The following is a 19,154-nucleotide window of genomic DNA, read 5'->3' as shown; positions in this document are numbered from 1 at the left end:
ATCAATGAGGTTATCGCTCCGTTTCAAGTCCTGAAAATGATTAGCTATCGACACAATATTGCTGATTATCCAATAGTAATCTGTAATTTATGGAGTTAACGAGCGAAAGCTCGGATAGTAGAAGCAAGTACTTGGTGTTATATATTTAGATATTCTATTACACTGTGAGGTGCATTAGCTCGAGATAGCTTGTAGGAAAACGAACATGGAAGCGTTAAGCGCCTTGGCAGCACTTCTGGAGTCGGGATTTAACCTGGCATTCATAGGAATACTGGAAGTACTAATAATTCTCCTGCGGTCCGATATAGTAGACCAGGGAAATCGAGTGACACCGGTTGCCCCCAAGGACATGAGCCCCAGCTACGACTACATCGTGATCGGCTGCGGTTCCGCGGGATCCGTCTTGGCAAACAGATTGTCAGAAGATGGAAGTTCGACAGTATTAGCGCTGGAAGCGGGAGAAGACGAACCGCCGATTTCGGATGTTCCAGTTTTGACGCAGACGCTCCAGCTAACGGACTTGGATTGGTCCTTCAAAACCGAGCAATCGACGCGCTACTGCCAAGGCATGAAGGGCCATCGCTGCAACTGGCCAAGGGGCAAAGTGCTTGGCGGAAGTAGCGTGATCAACGCCATGGTCTACGTCCGGGGACATGCACGAGACTACGATGAGTGGAGGGATGCGGGAAATCCGGGATGGGGATATGACGACGTCCTGCCATACTTTAAGATGTCAGAGAACATCTCGATCCCCGAACTCGAAAACTCGTCGTACCACGAAAGGGGCGGCTACTTAACTGTAGAGGATTTTAGATACCACAAACCCCTGACTAAATTCTTTCTGCAGGCTGGGAGGGAGCTGGGATTCAACGTGGTAGACGTCAATGGCGCCGATCAGACAGGCTTCACCTTGGCTCCTGGCACTTTAAGGGACGGGCTGAGGTGTAGCACTGCCAAGGCCTACCTTCGCTCGGCCAGCCGACGGCAGAATCTCCACGTTGGAACGGAATGCACCGTCGAAAAGATCCTAATCAACACTACGACGAAGGTCGCCTATGCTGTCCAGTTCCGAAGAGGCGGAGAGGTGTACACTGTCCACGCTAGAAAGGAGATCATTCTTTCGGCCGGCGCGATTCAGTCCCCGCAGATTTTGATACTCTCCGGTATCGGGCCGAGGGAACACCTTGACGAGCTTGGAATTGAGCTTGTTCATCACAGTCCTGGAGTTGGCAGAAACCTTCAGGACCATGTCGCGCTCGGTGGACTCACATACTTGATAGATCCGCCTAATGGAACTTCGAGTAATGATTTTGGTGGCAGTAATACTCTGACGCTGTCCGCGTTGATGGATTTCTTAAAGAATGCAACTGGCCCGATGTACGACCTTCCTACCAATGAAGTGCTCGGGTTTGTCAATACCAAGTAAGTGTTGCTCCTCTGGTATGAAAATCCAAACTTTTGGAGTTGACTTTCTAGAGGTTCCTGATACAATTACGACATTTTCTGGTTTACCTTCAACTTTACAGGTAATCCTTGAATTTGATAGTTACATCTGACCGTTCTTGATGGTAGACTCTCATATTTCATATAAGTGAAGGTTGCGACGTGAATACATAAATATGCAATTTTTGTAAAAATTGTTATTTTCGTAACTTTATGATTGTGTGAAATTCGGTAAAACGTGATGAAGCAGAACACGTGTACATTCTAGGATCGAGTCATTCGAAGTAACTATGAATTTGCAAAATGATCATTTTCTGTTGAATCTTTGAGTAAGAGTAACCCGCAAATTCAATGATTGCACTCAACTCTTTTTAAGTATGCAAAATCCTTAATTTTAAAAATAAGCACTGAACATATTGGGGTTGAGGACGGATCGATCGCATTGCCTGAGTCAAAAGTTGGGGAAAGAAGGAAAAACATTTTAAAAATATTCAGTAGTGTTCTTTATGCCAATGATTGTGAACACTAATGTAAAAACATTACATCTATGGAATACGGGTAAATTCTAATATTGCAGTTTAAGATATCGACAATCTGAGAAGAGCTTTGATGATTATGATATTATATTGATATTATAGATGTATAATTCGGGCGTTCCAAATGATTAAACTTTATTGTTTTTTGTCCAACTCTAATATTTTTGGGCTTATTTTCTTCACCTTAGAGATCTCCGGAGATCACTTGAAAACATTTTTTTTCGTAATATTTATCTCGGCAGTGGGTGAAAATGGATTTTCGTGAGTATGCGCTACAAGAATTGGTCGTCGCCAATTACATTTGCGCATTATAACTATACTATGATAATATAAGATGTCTTGAATGGTTTTCAGATAATTAGTTGTGATTCACTCAACGAGGAAAGTGAGCCAACATATTAGAACCTGATCAAAAACATCAGCGTACAATTATCTCAAACGTTATAATTATAAAGCCTTTTTTCCGATTTTCAAAATTTTAGCTTGTGTTCTTTGAATTTGTTCGGTTTCATTTCTACTACATACGAGGCTCGTTGTTTCATCCGTGTTCATTATTATTAACGCAAGTAATACTGCTGAAGATTTTTGGAACGGTTGAGTTCTTCTTTCTAAACTTATGATTCAGATGGTCGGGCCATTTGTCTTTGTTAACTTTGGAGGTAAATTTCCATTTCAAGTTTAAGTTAGGATTTACACTCGAGTTGGGCTACCCCTAAAGCTGGATGTTCGAATTTGACGATAAATTAGAGTTTTTCATGGAAAGACAACTATATTACATGCCTTTAAATTACGTTGCACAGGTTTACCGATGGTGATTTGAACTGGCCGGACATACAGTACCACTTCGCGACGTTGAGCCACAACGGACGAGCATCGAGCATTATTGCTAAACGAAATAACAATCTCAGAGATGAGTTCTTCGACAGTCTATGGGGCAATATTATCGATCACCCTGCTTTTGAAATGCCCCCGACGCTGTTGCGCCCTAGGAGCAGAGGATACATTACGCTGAGGGATGCCGATCCCTACAGTCCACCGATCATAGTGCCGAACTATTACGACGACCCGCACGATTTGGACGTTTTGGTGAGCCAGTCATTTGTTTCTCACTCCGCTAGTCGCCAGGGTTAAAGGCGTTTTGGTCAAGATTTAACTTTTTCAGGTACAAGGGGCACTAATTGCATACAACTTGAGCCAGACTCCGACGATGAGATTGTTAAACACGCGGCTCAACCCAAACCGGATACCCGAGTGTAGTCATTTCAGTTTGCCTTCGGAGGAGTATTTCCGGTGCCACGCCAGGTTCTACTCGTTGACGATTTTCCACCCATGTTGTACCTGCAAAATGGGACCCCCCCGCGATGCTATGGCCGTGGTGAACAGTAGGCTCAGAGTTCACGGGGTCAAGCGACTCCGTGTTGTCGATGCTTCGATTATGCCAAATCTCCCATCGGGCAATATTAATTCACCTGTCATTATGATCGCTGAAAAAGCTGCACACATGATCAAGGAAGACTGGAGCTCCTCATAATGTCGAATCCGCAGTCTAATTATCGTGTGGTAAATATATGTTTAACGAGATTAGTGGGTTGAACATCAATAGTTTTTGATATTTGTTTACGAGAATAGTCGTATATTCAGTATTTAGTAGATCTTTCATTTTTATGTTTAAAATATGAATTTAAAGATTGTTCCGGCATACAGAAGTAAGTAGAGGGGAATGTTTGAAGTTGCACTTCTGGGAGAAATGTTTTTTGTCAATCTTAATCGGTGTCAAGGTTAAACAATGTTAATCCAATCACTGTCTAATTCATTATTACCTGAATCTCAGATCTTTTACTTGAATAATGGATAGTTTGATAAGTGTCATTTTTCAATTCTCAATTCCATTGCCTCATTCTTAGAATTCTAAGTCTTGGAATAAAGTAACTCTAACGCGTAACCCTTAGAGGACCGACATACGCCATTCGGAGTAAGGTCATTGACCTGCCAAAATTTGACTTTAATTTGGTCCAATGTTCTGGACTTTACGTCACTTTTCTATAGAAAAAGATTTTTCCAAATTCCTCAGACCCTGGTCCTCTAAGGGTTAAATTCTGGAACGTAATAGAAAAGAATGATAATCAGAACACTGAAAACGGACAACTTAATCTTGTACTCATACATTCTGATGCGTATTTGTAATAATTAAACGTGATTTACGATGCAGATTGTAATGTATCAGAAATCCTCACACATTGCGTAAGTAAGTGATTGAGTATATTGTGCGTATCACGTCGTAGCAGCATGGTAAAAGGTTCGTTAATGTGAAACTGAGTGGGGAGAAACGCGGAACGAGATGTTCGGCAGTATTCTGAGTCAAGGCGAATAGCGCAAAGCGCAATGCTGCGCTAGCGGTTATGAAAGTGCTGTAAAAAAATGGATCTCATCAGTGAGTGAAAATATTTTCTTTCTCGGCTGGAAGCCCGTCATCAATTTATATGAAAGTATGCGAACCGCTGTCAAAGAGGACAGTAGAGCTAATAATAGCACTCAGGGTAATATTCAGATGTGAATCAATATTAATCGCTCAAGCTTTTACGTTATATCTTCAGCGATGAGTGGCGGATGAATTTTTCACCGAAATTTGACGGCTGTTCAAATTACTCATTAGTGCAATTTAGCTGATTGTGAGTGCTGGGGTCTGTTGAGAAACGATGAGGTGATGTAACGTTATTTAGAGCTGTGTTTCAAGATTATGTTACACTATTCTTGACCGACCGGAATTACCGACAATTTTGCTCAAATGATTAACGCCAAATTATCGCCGTGGTTGAGGATAATAATAAAAAAAAAATCCAAACATTGTTACATGATTGGTTTACAGTATCACATATGCACGTTATAAATGGTCGAACACAAAAATGAGAATCAATTTCTGTCCGAATTAACACCCCTCTTATCGAAGACACTAAACTTGTTTACTTATTACTGATTACACTTCATCGGCAGAATAACAGACAGTCTGATATACCGTCTTAAGGTAATGCTGCACACCTTCTTAATCGATCAAAGGCATCTAATTTTTATATATACCGCTTACAGATAAAACTTTTTTCCACTTGATTTTGGTAGAAAATTACGACCTACACAATGAAGTGAAGAGTTTTCGGTATTTTCACTACTGTAGAGTAGTAAAAATATGAGAACTTTATAAATAAACTTCAAAGGTCTGAAGATAGATCAGTTGGGATATACATACATTGGAAATTGCATTAATTCCGAACAATAATTATCGTTCACGACCCCTCCAAGGGGAGGGGGGGGTCATTGGTAGTTTGAATCCAGATTTTCGGGAATCCACCCTTCGTTCCTTACTCGCCAGATTGAATTCAATAGTGAATTCTTTATTGATTAAATAACTCACTTATCTTCAACTTAACACTGAAATTGGTAAAAATCAAAGTTAAAGCAAATTTTATTTTGTACAACTTTGGTCCTTATAGTACGGGAGCCCACCGTCGGAAAGTCTACATCATCAAATATCTGGTTAATTTATACTTTATTTGAAAGGAAATACACTAAAAAATATTGAACCATCAATTTGTCTAAGCATATCTTGGCGTGGCATCCTCAATGAAGGTAATTTACCTGGCTTAAACAGGTACGTCACCTACGTTATGAAACATCTTGCTAAAATTTATACAGAATATACGGAAATATTAGTTATTTGAAGGTATCTTGGTCTGCCTTACTTCATCCTAGCGGAAGTGCTCGGCTGACCACTCTAAACGGGTGCATTTTCAATACGTCAGCTACGTCATCGAACATCCGGTTTTTTATTTTTTTTATTTTGAAGTTCTAACCGTATACTACCCAAATGCTTTGGTCTGTCTAAGTAATAACTGGTGCACGTGCGTGGCAGACCAGATTTATGGGACGATTTGCTTGATCAATGATTTCAATTGAAATACTGTTCATTATGCAATATCAATATGTAATATAAGTGCAATATTTATCATGCAATTCAAGTAACGAAAGAACATTATGTTTCGTGTAAAATTTATTGTTTAAAATAATAATAGATAGTCTATTTACACGAAATATAATGTTCTTTCGTTACTTCAATTGGATGATAAATATTGCACTTATATTAAACACTAAATTTTACACGAAACATAATGTTCTTTCGTTACTTGAATTGCATGATAAATATTGCACTTTATTGCATAATGAACAGTATTTCAATTGAAATTGTTGATCAAGCTAATCGCCCTATAAATCTGGTCTGCCACGCACATGCACGAGTTATTACTTAGGCAGACCAAAGCATTTGGGTAGTATACGGTTAGAACTTTAAAATAAAAAAAATAAAAAACCGGATGTTCGATGACGTAGCTGACGTATTGAAAATACACCCGTTTAGAGTGGTCAGCCGAGCACTTCCGCCAGGATGAAGCAAGGCAGACCAAGATAGCTTCAAATAACTGATATTTCTGTATATTCTGTATAAATTTTAGCAAGATGTTTCATAATGTAGGTGATGTACCTGTTTATGCCAGGTAAATTACCTTCATTAAGGATGTCCCGCCAGGATATGCTTAGGCAGACCGATGGTTCAATATTCTTCAGTATATACCCTTTCAAATAAAATATAAATTAACCGGATGTTTGATGACGTGGACGTTTCGACGATGGGCTTTCGTACTATTACAATTTTTTCTATGAGATCGGTTTTTTTTTATTTAGACCCGAGAAGAGGGGTTGAATTTAATTATGGCGCTATCTCGTTTCTTGTTGACTTTTATGTATACACGAAAAGGCACAAGCTTGTAGGGAATTTAATTTTCCACAATTTTGCTTCAAGTATGGTATTCACCATTTTCAGTGATATCGTGGAAAATAAGCGAGTTATTTAATAAATAAAGAATTCACTCTCAAATTCAATATGACGAATGGTGGACTCCTAAAAATCTGGATTCAGACTGCCAATGACGTCCCCCCCCGCCACCTCCACCAACGATTCTTGAAGGAAAATTACTTTTCAGAATTAACGCAATTTCAACAATTTCTTCGGTAGACCCCGACTGAGCTAAGAAATAAGATTCTGATAATTGAGTCCTGACGATAGCATAAATTATCTTTACTCGTTGATAAAACGGGATTGACAAGTTAATAGATAAATAGATTGACGTCGCTAGAATGTTCCTGATAACTTTTCTCTATATTGATAAACGCGTCTTTCTACATGATAGCAGAAACGCTAATTAGCCAAACACTATGGTGATAAATAGTACGATTTATTCAACGATATTGCGGTCACTACTTTATAATTAGAGTGACAGAAATGTCGGAGGCATGCGTACAAGGCCATATTTGATAAATTTGATAAAAATGTCAGTTCCTAATACCGTTGCTCAGAGTGCGAAGTATAGTAAACGCTAGCAAGACAGAAAGAGTTGGCATGCTTTGTATTCTGTAAGTTACCGTTGACTACGTTTTTACAGATCTGGAAAAACTGAAAGCGTATGCGTCCTTATAATGTACCGTTGTAATTACGTTTAAATTAATTAGCAGTGCAAGAATATAAAGTCCTGGTATGATATAATGGAATTACATCATCATAGCGATGATTATATGATTGTAATGACGTGGCATGATTAATTTTTTGTAAGCTGGTAGTTAAATATATCTTTCGATCAAACAAAGTTGAAACTTTACATTATCAGCCACAAATGTTTCCGATTGTGACCAGTAGGTTAGATAATGAATTGAAGATTCGATTGCTTGAACTTGAATATAAGTAGCTGGAATTAAAAATTATTTGTTATGAAAACTTGACTTGAAACAGTTGAGCGTAAAATATTCAAGTACAGATAGAATATTATAATATCAGAATATTGGGATACTGATCAGAGATATCAGAAAAATTCCAAAAGTTGTTCAAGCACTTCAGTGATGGACTGAATTGTTGTTGTTGTTGTTATTATTGTTCTCATACTACTATGACGGCAGACTACGTTTAGCGACCAGGTTGAATTTTTTATGGTTAAATTATGTCTGCAGAGATACGCAATAAGCGATTGGAGGTAGAAAAGGTTTAACTTCATTGACGGTAAAAAATGTCTCGAGTCAACCATGTTTATCTGGTGGTACAAAAATGGAATGTTTATATGGTTCAATAAGACTTGAAGAGTAGATTTTAGCGTTTAATGTTGCAGAGTGTTGACAGCGTGTTGAGGACCGAAAACAGCGATGTGGATAAGAATCGGAAGTGATTTTTGCATGCTTTTACTGCTAAGCAACTTGTTTGCACCGAGCGCAGGACAGTCCAAAAATGCAAACGTTTCTCTTCCAATATTGACAATACCGCAGGGGGAAATTCAAGGCGTGAACTTGGTTACTTATCGTAACAGGACAATTCATGGATTCTTGGGCATTCCCTACGCACAACCACCGATTGGAAATCTCAGGTTTGGATATGAAAAATTAATCATTGACATGATAATCATTCAAACTTATCAGAGAATGATCGTTTCGCAGGTTCAGATAAAACCAAGTTGTTTGGAATTGTTATGAGCAAGTGTTTACAATCTAATCGCGCGATCTTTTCATTCAGAAATTCACGTGATCACCGTTTTGGTCAAGTCGTCAGTGACTTTGAAAGCCACTGCTAGATGAACAATGAACATGACATTATTTTACAGATTTCGCAGTCCCGTGGCAGCAAACGCTTGGAATGGAACTCTAAATGCAAGTATCGATGGAAATGTGTGTCCCCAGCTATCAGGAGATAATTTTATAGGAGATGAGGACTGCCTTTACCTTAATGTTTACACGCCACAGGTGATATTCAATCCCCGTACGTCAAATGTGAATCACTTCTCTGCAATTTGATAGAGCATAAACAAAGTACGGAGCAGAAGAATTGAATAACTACTTGTAAGGAATAAACCGATCATTTGTTCTGTTATATAGATTTCGGACGAAATTTCTTCTGTCCCGTTACCAGTGATGGTCTTCATTCACGGCGGAGGATTTGAACGGGGTAACGGTGGATCTTCTTCATTTAGCCCTAAATATATCCTCGATAAAGACGTGGTTCTTATAGTCTTTAATTACCGACTTGGAGTCTTGGGATTCTTGAGTACCGGGGACGGAGTTGCCCCTGGAAATTATGGATTGAAAGACATGGTCTTGGCCTTAAAATGGGTTCAGAATAGTATCGGACATTTCGGTGGGAATGCTGATCAAGTTACTATTTTTGGCGAAAGTACTGGTGGTGGTTCGGTGGAACTTTTGGCCCTTTCGAGTTTGACGGAAGGTGTGATTTTTGCACAACTTTTTAATACCACGATCAAGTGTTATAACTTTGATTGTGAAAAGAGAACTACCAGTGATTCATTGGAAGAGTGTAAAGATTGCTGTGTTTCTCTAGAACACGAAGTAACGCTAGAAATGATACGATATTATAATTTTATCTGTGAGCAGGACTTTTTCATAGATACATAACTGAAAGCGGGTCGGCATTGTCAATTAGATGTTTTCGACCGAAAACAACGTATGTTCGGCGTGCCACTGAGCTGGCCGAGCTGCTCGATTGTCCAACCGACTCTACAAATGGTCTTGTCGACTGTCTGAGAAACCGTGACACGAAAGAAATTATAGGCACCAAGTCTTCTTTCTACGTTTGGGAAAACTTTCCGGACATTATATGGGGACCAACGGAGGAACCAGATGTGGACGGAGCTTTTTTAACCGAAAATCCCGTGAACCTGTACGCTGTTGGGAAAATTCGTTATCTACCTTGGATGACTGGTGTTGTTCGTGACGAAGGATTGATTTTGAGCTCGAGTGAGTAAGCATTCGCTGATTAGGGAGAATGACATCGACAAGTTATTCTTGTTCAATATGATCTGAAGGCAAATCAATCGGATAAATTGTTGATTGGTGGTGTGTTTTTTATTTTTGTCCAGAGTTTTACGTGAATCCGGATAAGTTTGAAGATTTATTGAACCGATTTGACGATGTCTTACCTCATGTGTTACAATATCATAATATAGTCGAGGACGAAAAGGCATTCACAACAGCATTAAAAGAGTATTATTTTAATAATATGACTGCTGTGAGAAGTAAAGTAAGTAGCAAATAACTTACTAAAGTATTCTGTGTCAAATCGATAATAACTCTTTTTTCAGCTTCTCTCTAATCTCACAGATCTCATCGGTGACTCTTTCTTCATATTTCCAATTTACAATGCGCTTCAAAAACGCATGGTTTCTGCGGAGAGTTCCGCATATTTTTACAGTTTTGGGTACCAGGGCACTTATAGTTATACTTACAAATACAGTGGCGGATCAACGATTAAATATGGCGTAGCTCACGCCGACGAACTTCTTTATCTCTTTCCGTACCCCATTTCTACTTTCGGAAACCTTGGTGAGGAAATGAGCGAAGCTGATTATGAAATGGTTGAAAACATGGTGCAACTTTGGACGTCGTTTGCTGTCAATGGGTGAGTTATAATTCTGAATAGTATGAGTACATCTTTACTGGTAAGGATTAAAAAAAACTTTATTATTGCAGAATACCTACTGAGGTGAATCGGAGTGATATAAAAATTTGGAAGCCATACTCAGTTGAAGATAACTACCTCATGATAGGGGATCATTCAGAAGTAGCGAACAAAGTTCTTTACTCTTTCTTGTCAGACAGAATGGGCTTCTGGAAAGATTTGACTGGTACAATTTGAAATAAGTTAAGAAAGACTGCTTTTTCGAAATGATCATGCTCAATTTAAAATCTATTGTGTTGTTCTTCTTTCATAAAATGTATTTAATATATTATAAATCTGAATAATATGAAATCGGTAAAATGGGGACACAATTATTTGCATCATAAACAAATTTCTGTGAGAACTTTCAGTTAGCAGCTACCTATTTCCAGCGTTGTACCCGTACATAAATTATCCGAGAGTAATCGGAGGTATTCGAAACAATAAATAGCAATCACGAAAATTGAGAGTGTTAATATAAATCGTATAGATTTGTTTGAGAAATATAGAAAGTACCTGGTTCATCTTGCCTTGGCTCGATTCACCCAATGATTGTTGCAGTTATTTCGCACAGAAACCACCAGGTTTTATTACCATTTACATGGAGTTGGATTTCTGTCTTACCTGAAACAGAAACATCGAGACTATATGATTAATTTGTGTATCATGGTTTGCAGGCTTACTTGCACACCAATCACTAGTCACATATTTATACAAGTTAAGACGAGGTTTTATTCGAAAAGAAATTCACAATTTGATGTATTTTTAGAATGACTACATGAACATGAAAACAATAAACATCAGGTAAAATGTAGAAAACATCAATATTAGTATTAAACCAGTTTGCCTGTGTCGTAGCAAAGCTCTACAGTAATTCCCCAGAATTTAAATAGTATGGTGTGACAGATAGAAACCCCGTACGTGTGTCAAAAGATATACAATCTAGATGTGACTGCATGTTCATGAATTGAAGATTGCAGTCTTTCAGACCACCAAATCTGGTGTTCAAAGTTCAAGCTTCAGAAGACGCGATGAAAGGTACCTTCTAAATATTTTCTGTTTCACTTATTGGATAGCATCGAATGGACTTCGTACTGTTTTATGGGTAACATTTCTGTCGGTTGAAATGCTTAAGGCGAACAAAGTGTACACACATCTCAAACATGAGGAAACGATTCTTTGTAGCGATGTTTTAATTCTGTAACTCGCATTTTCCCCGTTTTGTGGCGAAGTTGTCTCAGCAAAGTTGCTCAAGGCCCAAGAGAAAAACATGAACAGAAAGTACTATTACGTAACGTATGCATGAGAAGTGCTACTTCTTGTACCTGCAGAGAATGGCTCAAGTGGCACTTTACAGGCAGGGTACAATAAAAATACTACGCATGCGCAAATCAGCCCAATTTCACTTCTCACACTAGTGCTTTCTTCTCGTTCACTTCTCGCACTAGTGGTTTCCACTTGTCAATTGTCACGAACGGATTGCCTATCCTCGGTCTCCTCTCTATGAACATCTTCGTGTCCTCACTCTGTTATACTTGAATACAGAGAGTCAAATTTTAATAGTACTTTTTGTCCTTTTTGTCTTTGTCCCCCGGACTCCATCAAGATACTCGTTCTTGGACCGCGTCGGTGTGATAATCGCAAAAATCTACCACTTATCTTACTCGCCGCATTTGACCATGAACACAAGTGTATAAGATCATTGGAATAACGATGTTTGCGATAACACTGTATGCTCTCCCGTTATTGACGAAATTGCGTCACTTGTCTAATCGGTTTGATAATATTGCACAATTTCTGTGCCATGAATAAAGCTCACGGCAGTCAATCAATTGAAGTGATTGTGCTTGGGCATAACGAAAATACGCTGCGATGGGTCCGCCAAGGGTTTTCTATTTCTGTTTGGTTACTTTGTTCCTCAACCTTCTCATTCACTTCCGAACAGGATGTAACGCTGCCACCGCTTCGGAAGTGACCATACCTCAGGGCAGTCTGCAGGGCGCCATTCTGTTCAGTCGCCAGAACAGAAGCATCTTTGCATTCTATGGAATTCCATATGGTCAACCACCTGTCGGAGATTTAAGGTTCGATGATATTATGAGGGAAATTGAGTAGAAAGTCGAATCTGGCATTCTAACATACATCGATGCCGGGACGAATGCTTTGGTGAACGACGATATTCACATTCAATAAAATATTTAGACATTTGAATGTAGAACCTTTTCTCGTTATTATCAAGTTAAAAGGAGAAAAGGAACTACTGTGTATAAACGTTTCAGCCCTAATGAGGGGGCGGAGGGGGGGGGGGGGGGCAGAACTATAATCCATTTATTGAAAAATTTATTTTACATTTCACAACAGATTGTTATATAAACATAGTATTAAAAAAATTCATAAAGGTATTTACATTTACATTAAAAAAAACATTTCATCATTCAAGTGGCTTCTGAGAAAGATGTCATTTAGCCTGATTAATTAGATGCAACAAAATCATGAGATATAAATGAGCGAAAAGCCAGCTGTCAGAATAGCCTCGGAAGTATGAGTAATTAGGGGTGAAAATGAAAAATTCAATTTAACGTTCCCTAAGAAAGATATAGCAGTTTGAAATTAACGCGTGATGTCACAATGTGCCTGGATAATATAATACAACGTGAAAAATGTGTAACATTATGACGTCACGCCAATTCGACTTGCTATATCTTTGTTAATAAACATCCAAAATACGTGTCAATTATTTTTAGACATTCTGCCTAACGATACTGATGGAATTTTTCATTTGCACATCTAATTGAGCTTCAATAACAAAGATCAGAGAACGGGAAAGTTTGCAAACCTGCGGACTTTCGGACCGTCTGAAGTATATAATTTGATACTGTGTTTTTAGATTCAGCAGCCCTGTTGCGGCAAACGCTTGGAATGGAACTCTGAATGCCACTGTGGAAGGGAACGTGTGCATTCAGTATTTGAACGGAGCAGTTATTGGGGACGAAGACTGTTTATACCTGAACGTTTACACACCTCAGGTGACAATTCATGATTCCTGATTCTCGCCGATAACCCATCCCGATGTCGACTAAACTTTGCAGGATTTTAGAATAAGTGGAAACATTCGACGCATGTTTTTGATATTTGCGGTATTACATTCTGAAAGAGTGAAATCTAGTCTTCATAATATCTCATTTTCATCCGCCCAGAGACAATAATCATTCGAAAATAATATTGTACAGTGATAAAGTGATCCTGGAGGTTTTACGGTGGCTTATTGCGAGTCTCGGCGTTTTTGGATTCACTAATTTTTAATCTGAGATCGAAATGTTTAAACTTTATATATTGGGTTGACTTTATCAAAATTGCTTTAAATACCATAACTTCCACCCGAAAAAATTCTTAAAATCCGTTTAGCCATTTAGTATTCTGCAATTTTCATTACAGGTCCAAAATTAGCGATCTTAAACTTGTCAGAACGTCGAATTTTATGAAGTTTAAACAGTCTTTCACAGTTAATAAGGTAATTAGCCAGTTACAGACTGCCATTTTTAATTTTAATGTTTTGGTTTCATACTTGAAATCAACTACTTCGAAAATGTTATGATATCAATTTCAATTGTATTGGAACCAGCTTGATGAAGTCAATCCGATATTTTGGATCTATTATTTTAAAATTTTCATTTTGAACAACGGTTAACTTTATCAAAGTCAGTTCAGATCTGATGACAATTAATATATCGCCGTTTTTATGGTATATATATTGATTTCAAACCTGAAATCAAGAACGAAAAATTCGAAATGACGGACTGACTTTAGAATAGGGTTCAAACGTCACGAAAAAAGACGAAGTACACAAAAATTTAATATTTATGGCGTTCGTTTTACAATCTCCAGTCGGCATTCCGCGGATGCAAAAAACATGTGTTGAGTTTTTTCAGACACTCTATAATTCTGAAATGTTTCATTGACATCGGAGAGTAACACCTCGCGAAGTTTCTTAGTAAGTCTAACTCATCATGTTTTCCGACAGCTTCCGAACAACACAAGCTCATCACTGCTTCCGGTCATGGTTTGGATACCTGGTGGCGGATTCGAGCAGGGCAGTGGAAATTCGGATCTCTACAGCTCAGAGTTTCTTCTTGACTCAGACGTGCTCCTCGTTTCGGTCAGCTATCGCCTCGGCGCGCTGGGTTTTCTGAGCACCGGAGATGATGTTGCCCCCGGAAATTGGGGGCTGAAGGACCAAGTTCTGGCTCTGAAATGGGTTCAGAATAATATTGCATACTTCGGTGGTGATCCTGACCAAATTACACTTTTTGGCCAAAGCGCTGGCGGTGCATCGGTTCAGCTTCATGCATTATCGGATTTGACCACCGGTGAGAAGATATCCTGTAATAATTGCGATGTCTAGCCCTAGTGGCACAAACCATAGATATAATTTATATCACAAGCGACAACAACGTCAGCTTCTTTGATCTTCCGGCTGCCCGTTTGATGGAGTACGGCACCATGCTTGGAAACAGTGTTCTTAGCTTCAGGGTCCGCAATTTAAAAAATAAATCTCAGTATCAAAGAAGAGTCTAAAGTAATCTCATCATGCCAATAATCATATTTTGGATAGGTATAAAAATGAGTAATTATATAGAACGCCCGAAAAAAACGTTTTCAGATCCGACTCAAATTTAGTCAGTCTATAGCTTACTTGGATCGGAGTCTGAGGTAAATTTTTTTTCTGACCGAGTACAAATGGCCAGCATATTCAAAGGGGTTAAATTATCGACTTTTGCCGGAGCATTGTAGTCTTTGGATGTCTTTTGTCTCCTAGTCTACTAAATCTAATCAATTTTATCAAAAGTGTTTTGGACTTGTTTTTCATGCGCTTTATATTATATCACATGATATTATAAATAAAGAAATAAAAATGTGTACGAAACCCCAGCGCTGTAGTCCAATGAGAAGATGTACCTGTAAGCTCGTTTTGTTTCCCAATTGAGTAAAATGGGATTTTCAGACTAACTCAGTCATTATTTTTTGAAAGTGCTGCTAAGCATTGAAAAAAAATACTATTCATATAAATCTATTCTTAATTGGTATATCTACGTTTAAAATTTTTTACAAAGCGTTATCACAACCGTTATATCACACAACGGTAAATTGATCAACTTGACTACCTGTTTTTAGCCGCTTGACGCTTTACAGTATTTCACTCAATAAAGGCAGTTTTATTAGCGTCATAAGTTTGTAAAAATAATAATTGTAAATTGTCCAAGACTGGCTCTTAACGGGTGAAATACTGTAAAGCACCAAGTGGCTAAAAACAGGTAGTCAAGTTGATCAATTTGCGGTCGTGAATAATATAAGGGGAGTCGGGAGGCGGAAGGGTTGTGATAACGCCTTGTAAAAAAATTTACACGTAGATATATCAATTAAGAACAGATTTATATGAATAATATTTTTTTTTCAATGCTTAGGAGCATTTCCAAAAAATAATTACTGAATTAGTCTGAAAATCCCGTGTTATTCAATTGGGAAACAAAACGAGCTTCAGGCTCATCTTCTCATTGGACTACAGCACTGGGGTTTGCACACATTTTTATTTATTTATTTCGAACGTATCTGGGACGCGCACTTGTCGAAATTCCTCAACACCCCCATTAAGGACCACCTTAATAACTATGTGTAATAAGGAAGAAAAAGAAAATTAGTACAATAATTTTTTTCCACAGGGATAACTAATTAATAAAGGGATCGGATTGTTGGTATTTTATTGAGCGTATATTGAGCTAGTTTCATGCCAATTTTTATTACAAAACGTTTAAAATTAACAAGGATATAGACCTTGCTTGACGACTAATAAAAAAATTTCCCCTCCACCGTGGCATTTATATCTCAGTGAAAGGTTATCTGAAAATAAAAAACAAAATTCTAAGAATATCTATACAAATGTAGTTATCGTTGCACGTGGTCGTTTTTTTTATGAATAATTAGAAAATGGTAAGGGTTTGAATAAAAAAGGGCTTTGAAAATAATAAAATTTTAATCCATCACCATTTTGTAAATAATGAAGAAAAACAGCCACGTACAACGACGATATTCATGAAATTTTGTTTTTTATTTTCAAATACCCCTTCACCGAAATATCAATGCCACGATAAAGGGTAAATTTTTTTGTTAGCCGTTAAGTCAAGGCTTTGTTAATTTTTAATATTTTTAAATAAAAATTTAAATGAAGTTTACACCAAAATCTCATTTTGGCGACATTTGTTACCGACCTTTCACGCATGCCGGTAATTTTTTACCGACATTGCATGCATGCATTACCGGCATACGCGAAATGTCGGTAACAAATGTCGCCAAAAATTAGATTTTGGTGTTGTTCGTAATCGAAAACCAGATCGGTTACCATTTCGTCATTTCACCATCAAATCTCATGGGACTGGGCTCAAAATATGTGTTTCATCACCGCCGAGTGGCGTCATACAGGAGATTTCGATCCATCCAGTGCAACAGTGAAAATTTGGCCAATTTCTGTGTGTGGTAACCAATCTGTAAAAATTTTTTCCAAATTTTCGAAGATTAAAAAGACGCTCCACTTTTTGCCAAAATAAGGCATTTACTGCCCAAGTTTCACTCTGATCGCTTGAGCAGTATAGGAGTTTTGCATCCCCGCGTTTTCGAGGTGTACCACGCGTCTTTATAAGCAGCTTAAATAAAATTAAGTCTGATCTGAAAATACTTATTTCGGGTGGGGGCAGTTGAGAAATAATGCCCCATACCATATATTTTCTGAAAATATATAGAAATCTTGTTAACATCTACACTAATGGATTCGTGAATGGAAATCTGCCCATTTTCTAGGCCTTTTCCATAAGTACATTTCGCAAAGTGGGTCTGCACTCGGTTTCTGGCCCTGGAGGCCCAGTTCAACCTACGCCAATCGTGCTTCGCTGCTCGGCGAATACGTGGGCTGCCCGACGAATGGCTCTACTTATCTTGTAGCCTGCCTTAGGCAAATCAATGCATCAGTTATTACACAGACCATAACCCAGTTGTACGTCTGGGGATCCAATCCGTTTCCATTTTGGGGTCCGACCGATGAGCCGGATGTGGATGGTGCCTTCCTTATTGATAATCCTGAAACTCTCATCAAGGCTGGCAAAATGCGTGACCTCCCAGCCATCACTGGCAGCGTCAGAAATGAAGGCGTCGGTTTTTTAGTTTGTGAGGAATCAAATCAATGCAGAATTACAGGTAATATCATCAAGTCGAATTATTTTATTTAAGGTTCTCCTTTGTTTCTCAGCCAGCCTTCCAGGGTCTGACTTGCTGGAAACTCTGTTAGATGATTTTGACAACCTTGCGCCGATTATCTACCAGTATTCTGGACGAGTAGACGACGAGTCCACCATTACGGCCGCGTTAAAGTCGTACTATTTCAACAACGACATGACGACTAACAGAACTCTGGTTGGTTTTCACTTCGTTCCATCCATTGATACAATAGACTAAATGGTCTGATTCGCAAATTTCATTTCCAGCTGTGGTATAACCTCACTCTACTAGTGACTGACATATTCTTTATGTACCCAATCTACACCGCGGTTCAGGAACAGTATGCAATTGCCGAAAATTCGCCGTACTTCTATTCGTTCGAGTACCGTGGTACCTACAGCTATGGAAGTCAATACATTTATAGTTCCCTGCTGGACGAAAGTATCAGTCACTGCGATGAGCTACTTTACTTGTTCCCGGAGACTGACACGCTCTTCGGTGTGGGAACTGAGAGCATGACCGAAACCGACCTTCTCATGGTCGAGACGATGGTCCAGCTTTGGACCTCTTTCGCCATCAATGGGTAAGGCAGTTAATGAGAACTCTTTATTTACCCTTGCGTTTACGATGGTCGTGATTTCAGGACACCAACTACTTCAGCGGCTATTAGCAACACGACTTGGTTGCCGTATTCCGCGAGTGGCAACTACCTCCGCATAGGAAACGACGGTGATCCGACACTCGAAATCCAGTACGATTTTCTTCCGGAGAGAATGCTTTTTTGGAAGGAACTGATGACCTCCACAACTTCAGGGAATACCTCCCACGGTCCATTCTCTCTGGGATCGATTGCTATTCTTTTGATCGTTTATTCGAAAGTATTCTTATAGGCAAATGGATCCCATTTTTTTCTATCAGTATTGGTTAACGAAACGATCAAACCAATTATATTTCCAAAACAATATATGCAAATTTGAGGACATCAAATGTGAACGTTTTTTGTAAAGAATTTTAATAAATAAAGAAATTACGTAATTGTAATATAGGAGAGGGTGGGACAGGACAGCCCCTCTAAGCCGGTTATTACTTTTTGTCGTTTTTTACTATCAAATTAATTTATTTTTCTTCTACTTAGAACAAATTCACCGATATTTTTCGAAAACTCTAAGGAAATTTTTTTTTCTGGGGCACGATGGCGCTCCTCAGAAAATAAAAAATATAATTTACATAACAATTTTTTTTTAAAGGTCCATTTTCCCCAGAATATGGTAAATTAGCCTGTAATAGCTTAAGTGGATGAATATACTCTAAATTTCCAACAAGGAGAAAAAAATAAAAAATTTATTTTTACCCAAATTTTTGGGTAGTCTATTATATCC

At 38.4% G+C, this 19,154-nt stretch overlaps 4 protein-coding genes across 4 annotated transcripts in view; 3 read left to right on the top strand and 1 right to left on the bottom strand.

Moving 5' to 3' along the window:
- The window catches only part of LOC124416725 (flotillin-2), a 403,676-nt gene that overhangs the window by 26,805 nt on the left and 357,717 nt on the right, over positions 1-19,154 (bottom strand). The window lies entirely within an intron of this gene.
- On the top strand, positions 138-3,613 carry LOC124416715 (glucose dehydrogenase [FAD, quinone]-like). Its single transcript, XM_046897976.1, has 4 exons — positions 138-1,422; positions 2,780-3,065; positions 3,142-3,521; positions 3,562-3,613. Exons 1-3 carry the CDS (start codon positions 206-208, stop codon positions 3,508-3,510), a joined length of 1,872 nt encoding a protein of 623 aa, XP_046753932.1. The 5' UTR covers positions 138-205; the 3' UTR covers positions 3,511-3,521; positions 3,562-3,613.
- Positions 4,089-10,846, top strand: LOC124416723 (esterase FE4-like). Its single transcript, XM_046897985.1, has 8 exons — positions 4,089-4,410; positions 8,180-8,431; positions 8,666-8,804; positions 8,937-9,282; positions 9,450-9,812; positions 9,935-10,095; positions 10,157-10,473; positions 10,545-10,846. Exons 2-8 carry the CDS (start codon positions 8,214-8,216, stop codon positions 10,708-10,710), a joined length of 1,710 nt encoding a protein of 569 aa, XP_046753941.1. The 5' UTR covers positions 4,089-4,410; positions 8,180-8,213; the 3' UTR covers positions 10,711-10,846.
- LOC124416721 (juvenile hormone esterase-like) lies at positions 12,285-18,805 on the top strand. The gene is made up of 7 exons (XM_046897983.1): positions 12,285-12,596; positions 13,400-13,538; positions 14,534-14,879; positions 17,362-17,724; positions 17,807-17,970; positions 18,042-18,358; positions 18,419-18,805. The coding sequence occupies exons 1-7, from the start codon at positions 12,385-12,387 to the stop codon at positions 18,663-18,665; spliced, it is 1,788 nt and encodes a 595-aa protein (XP_046753939.1). The 5' UTR covers positions 12,285-12,384; the 3' UTR covers positions 18,666-18,805.

This window comes from Diprion similis, chromosome 3 (assembly GCF_021155765.1).
Source record: "Diprion similis isolate iyDipSimi1 chromosome 3, iyDipSimi1.1, whole genome shotgun sequence".
Lineage (NCBI taxonomy): Eukaryota > Metazoa > Arthropoda > Insecta > Hymenoptera > Diprionidae > Diprion > Diprion similis.
This window is presented reverse-complemented; position numbering and strand designations above follow the sequence as displayed.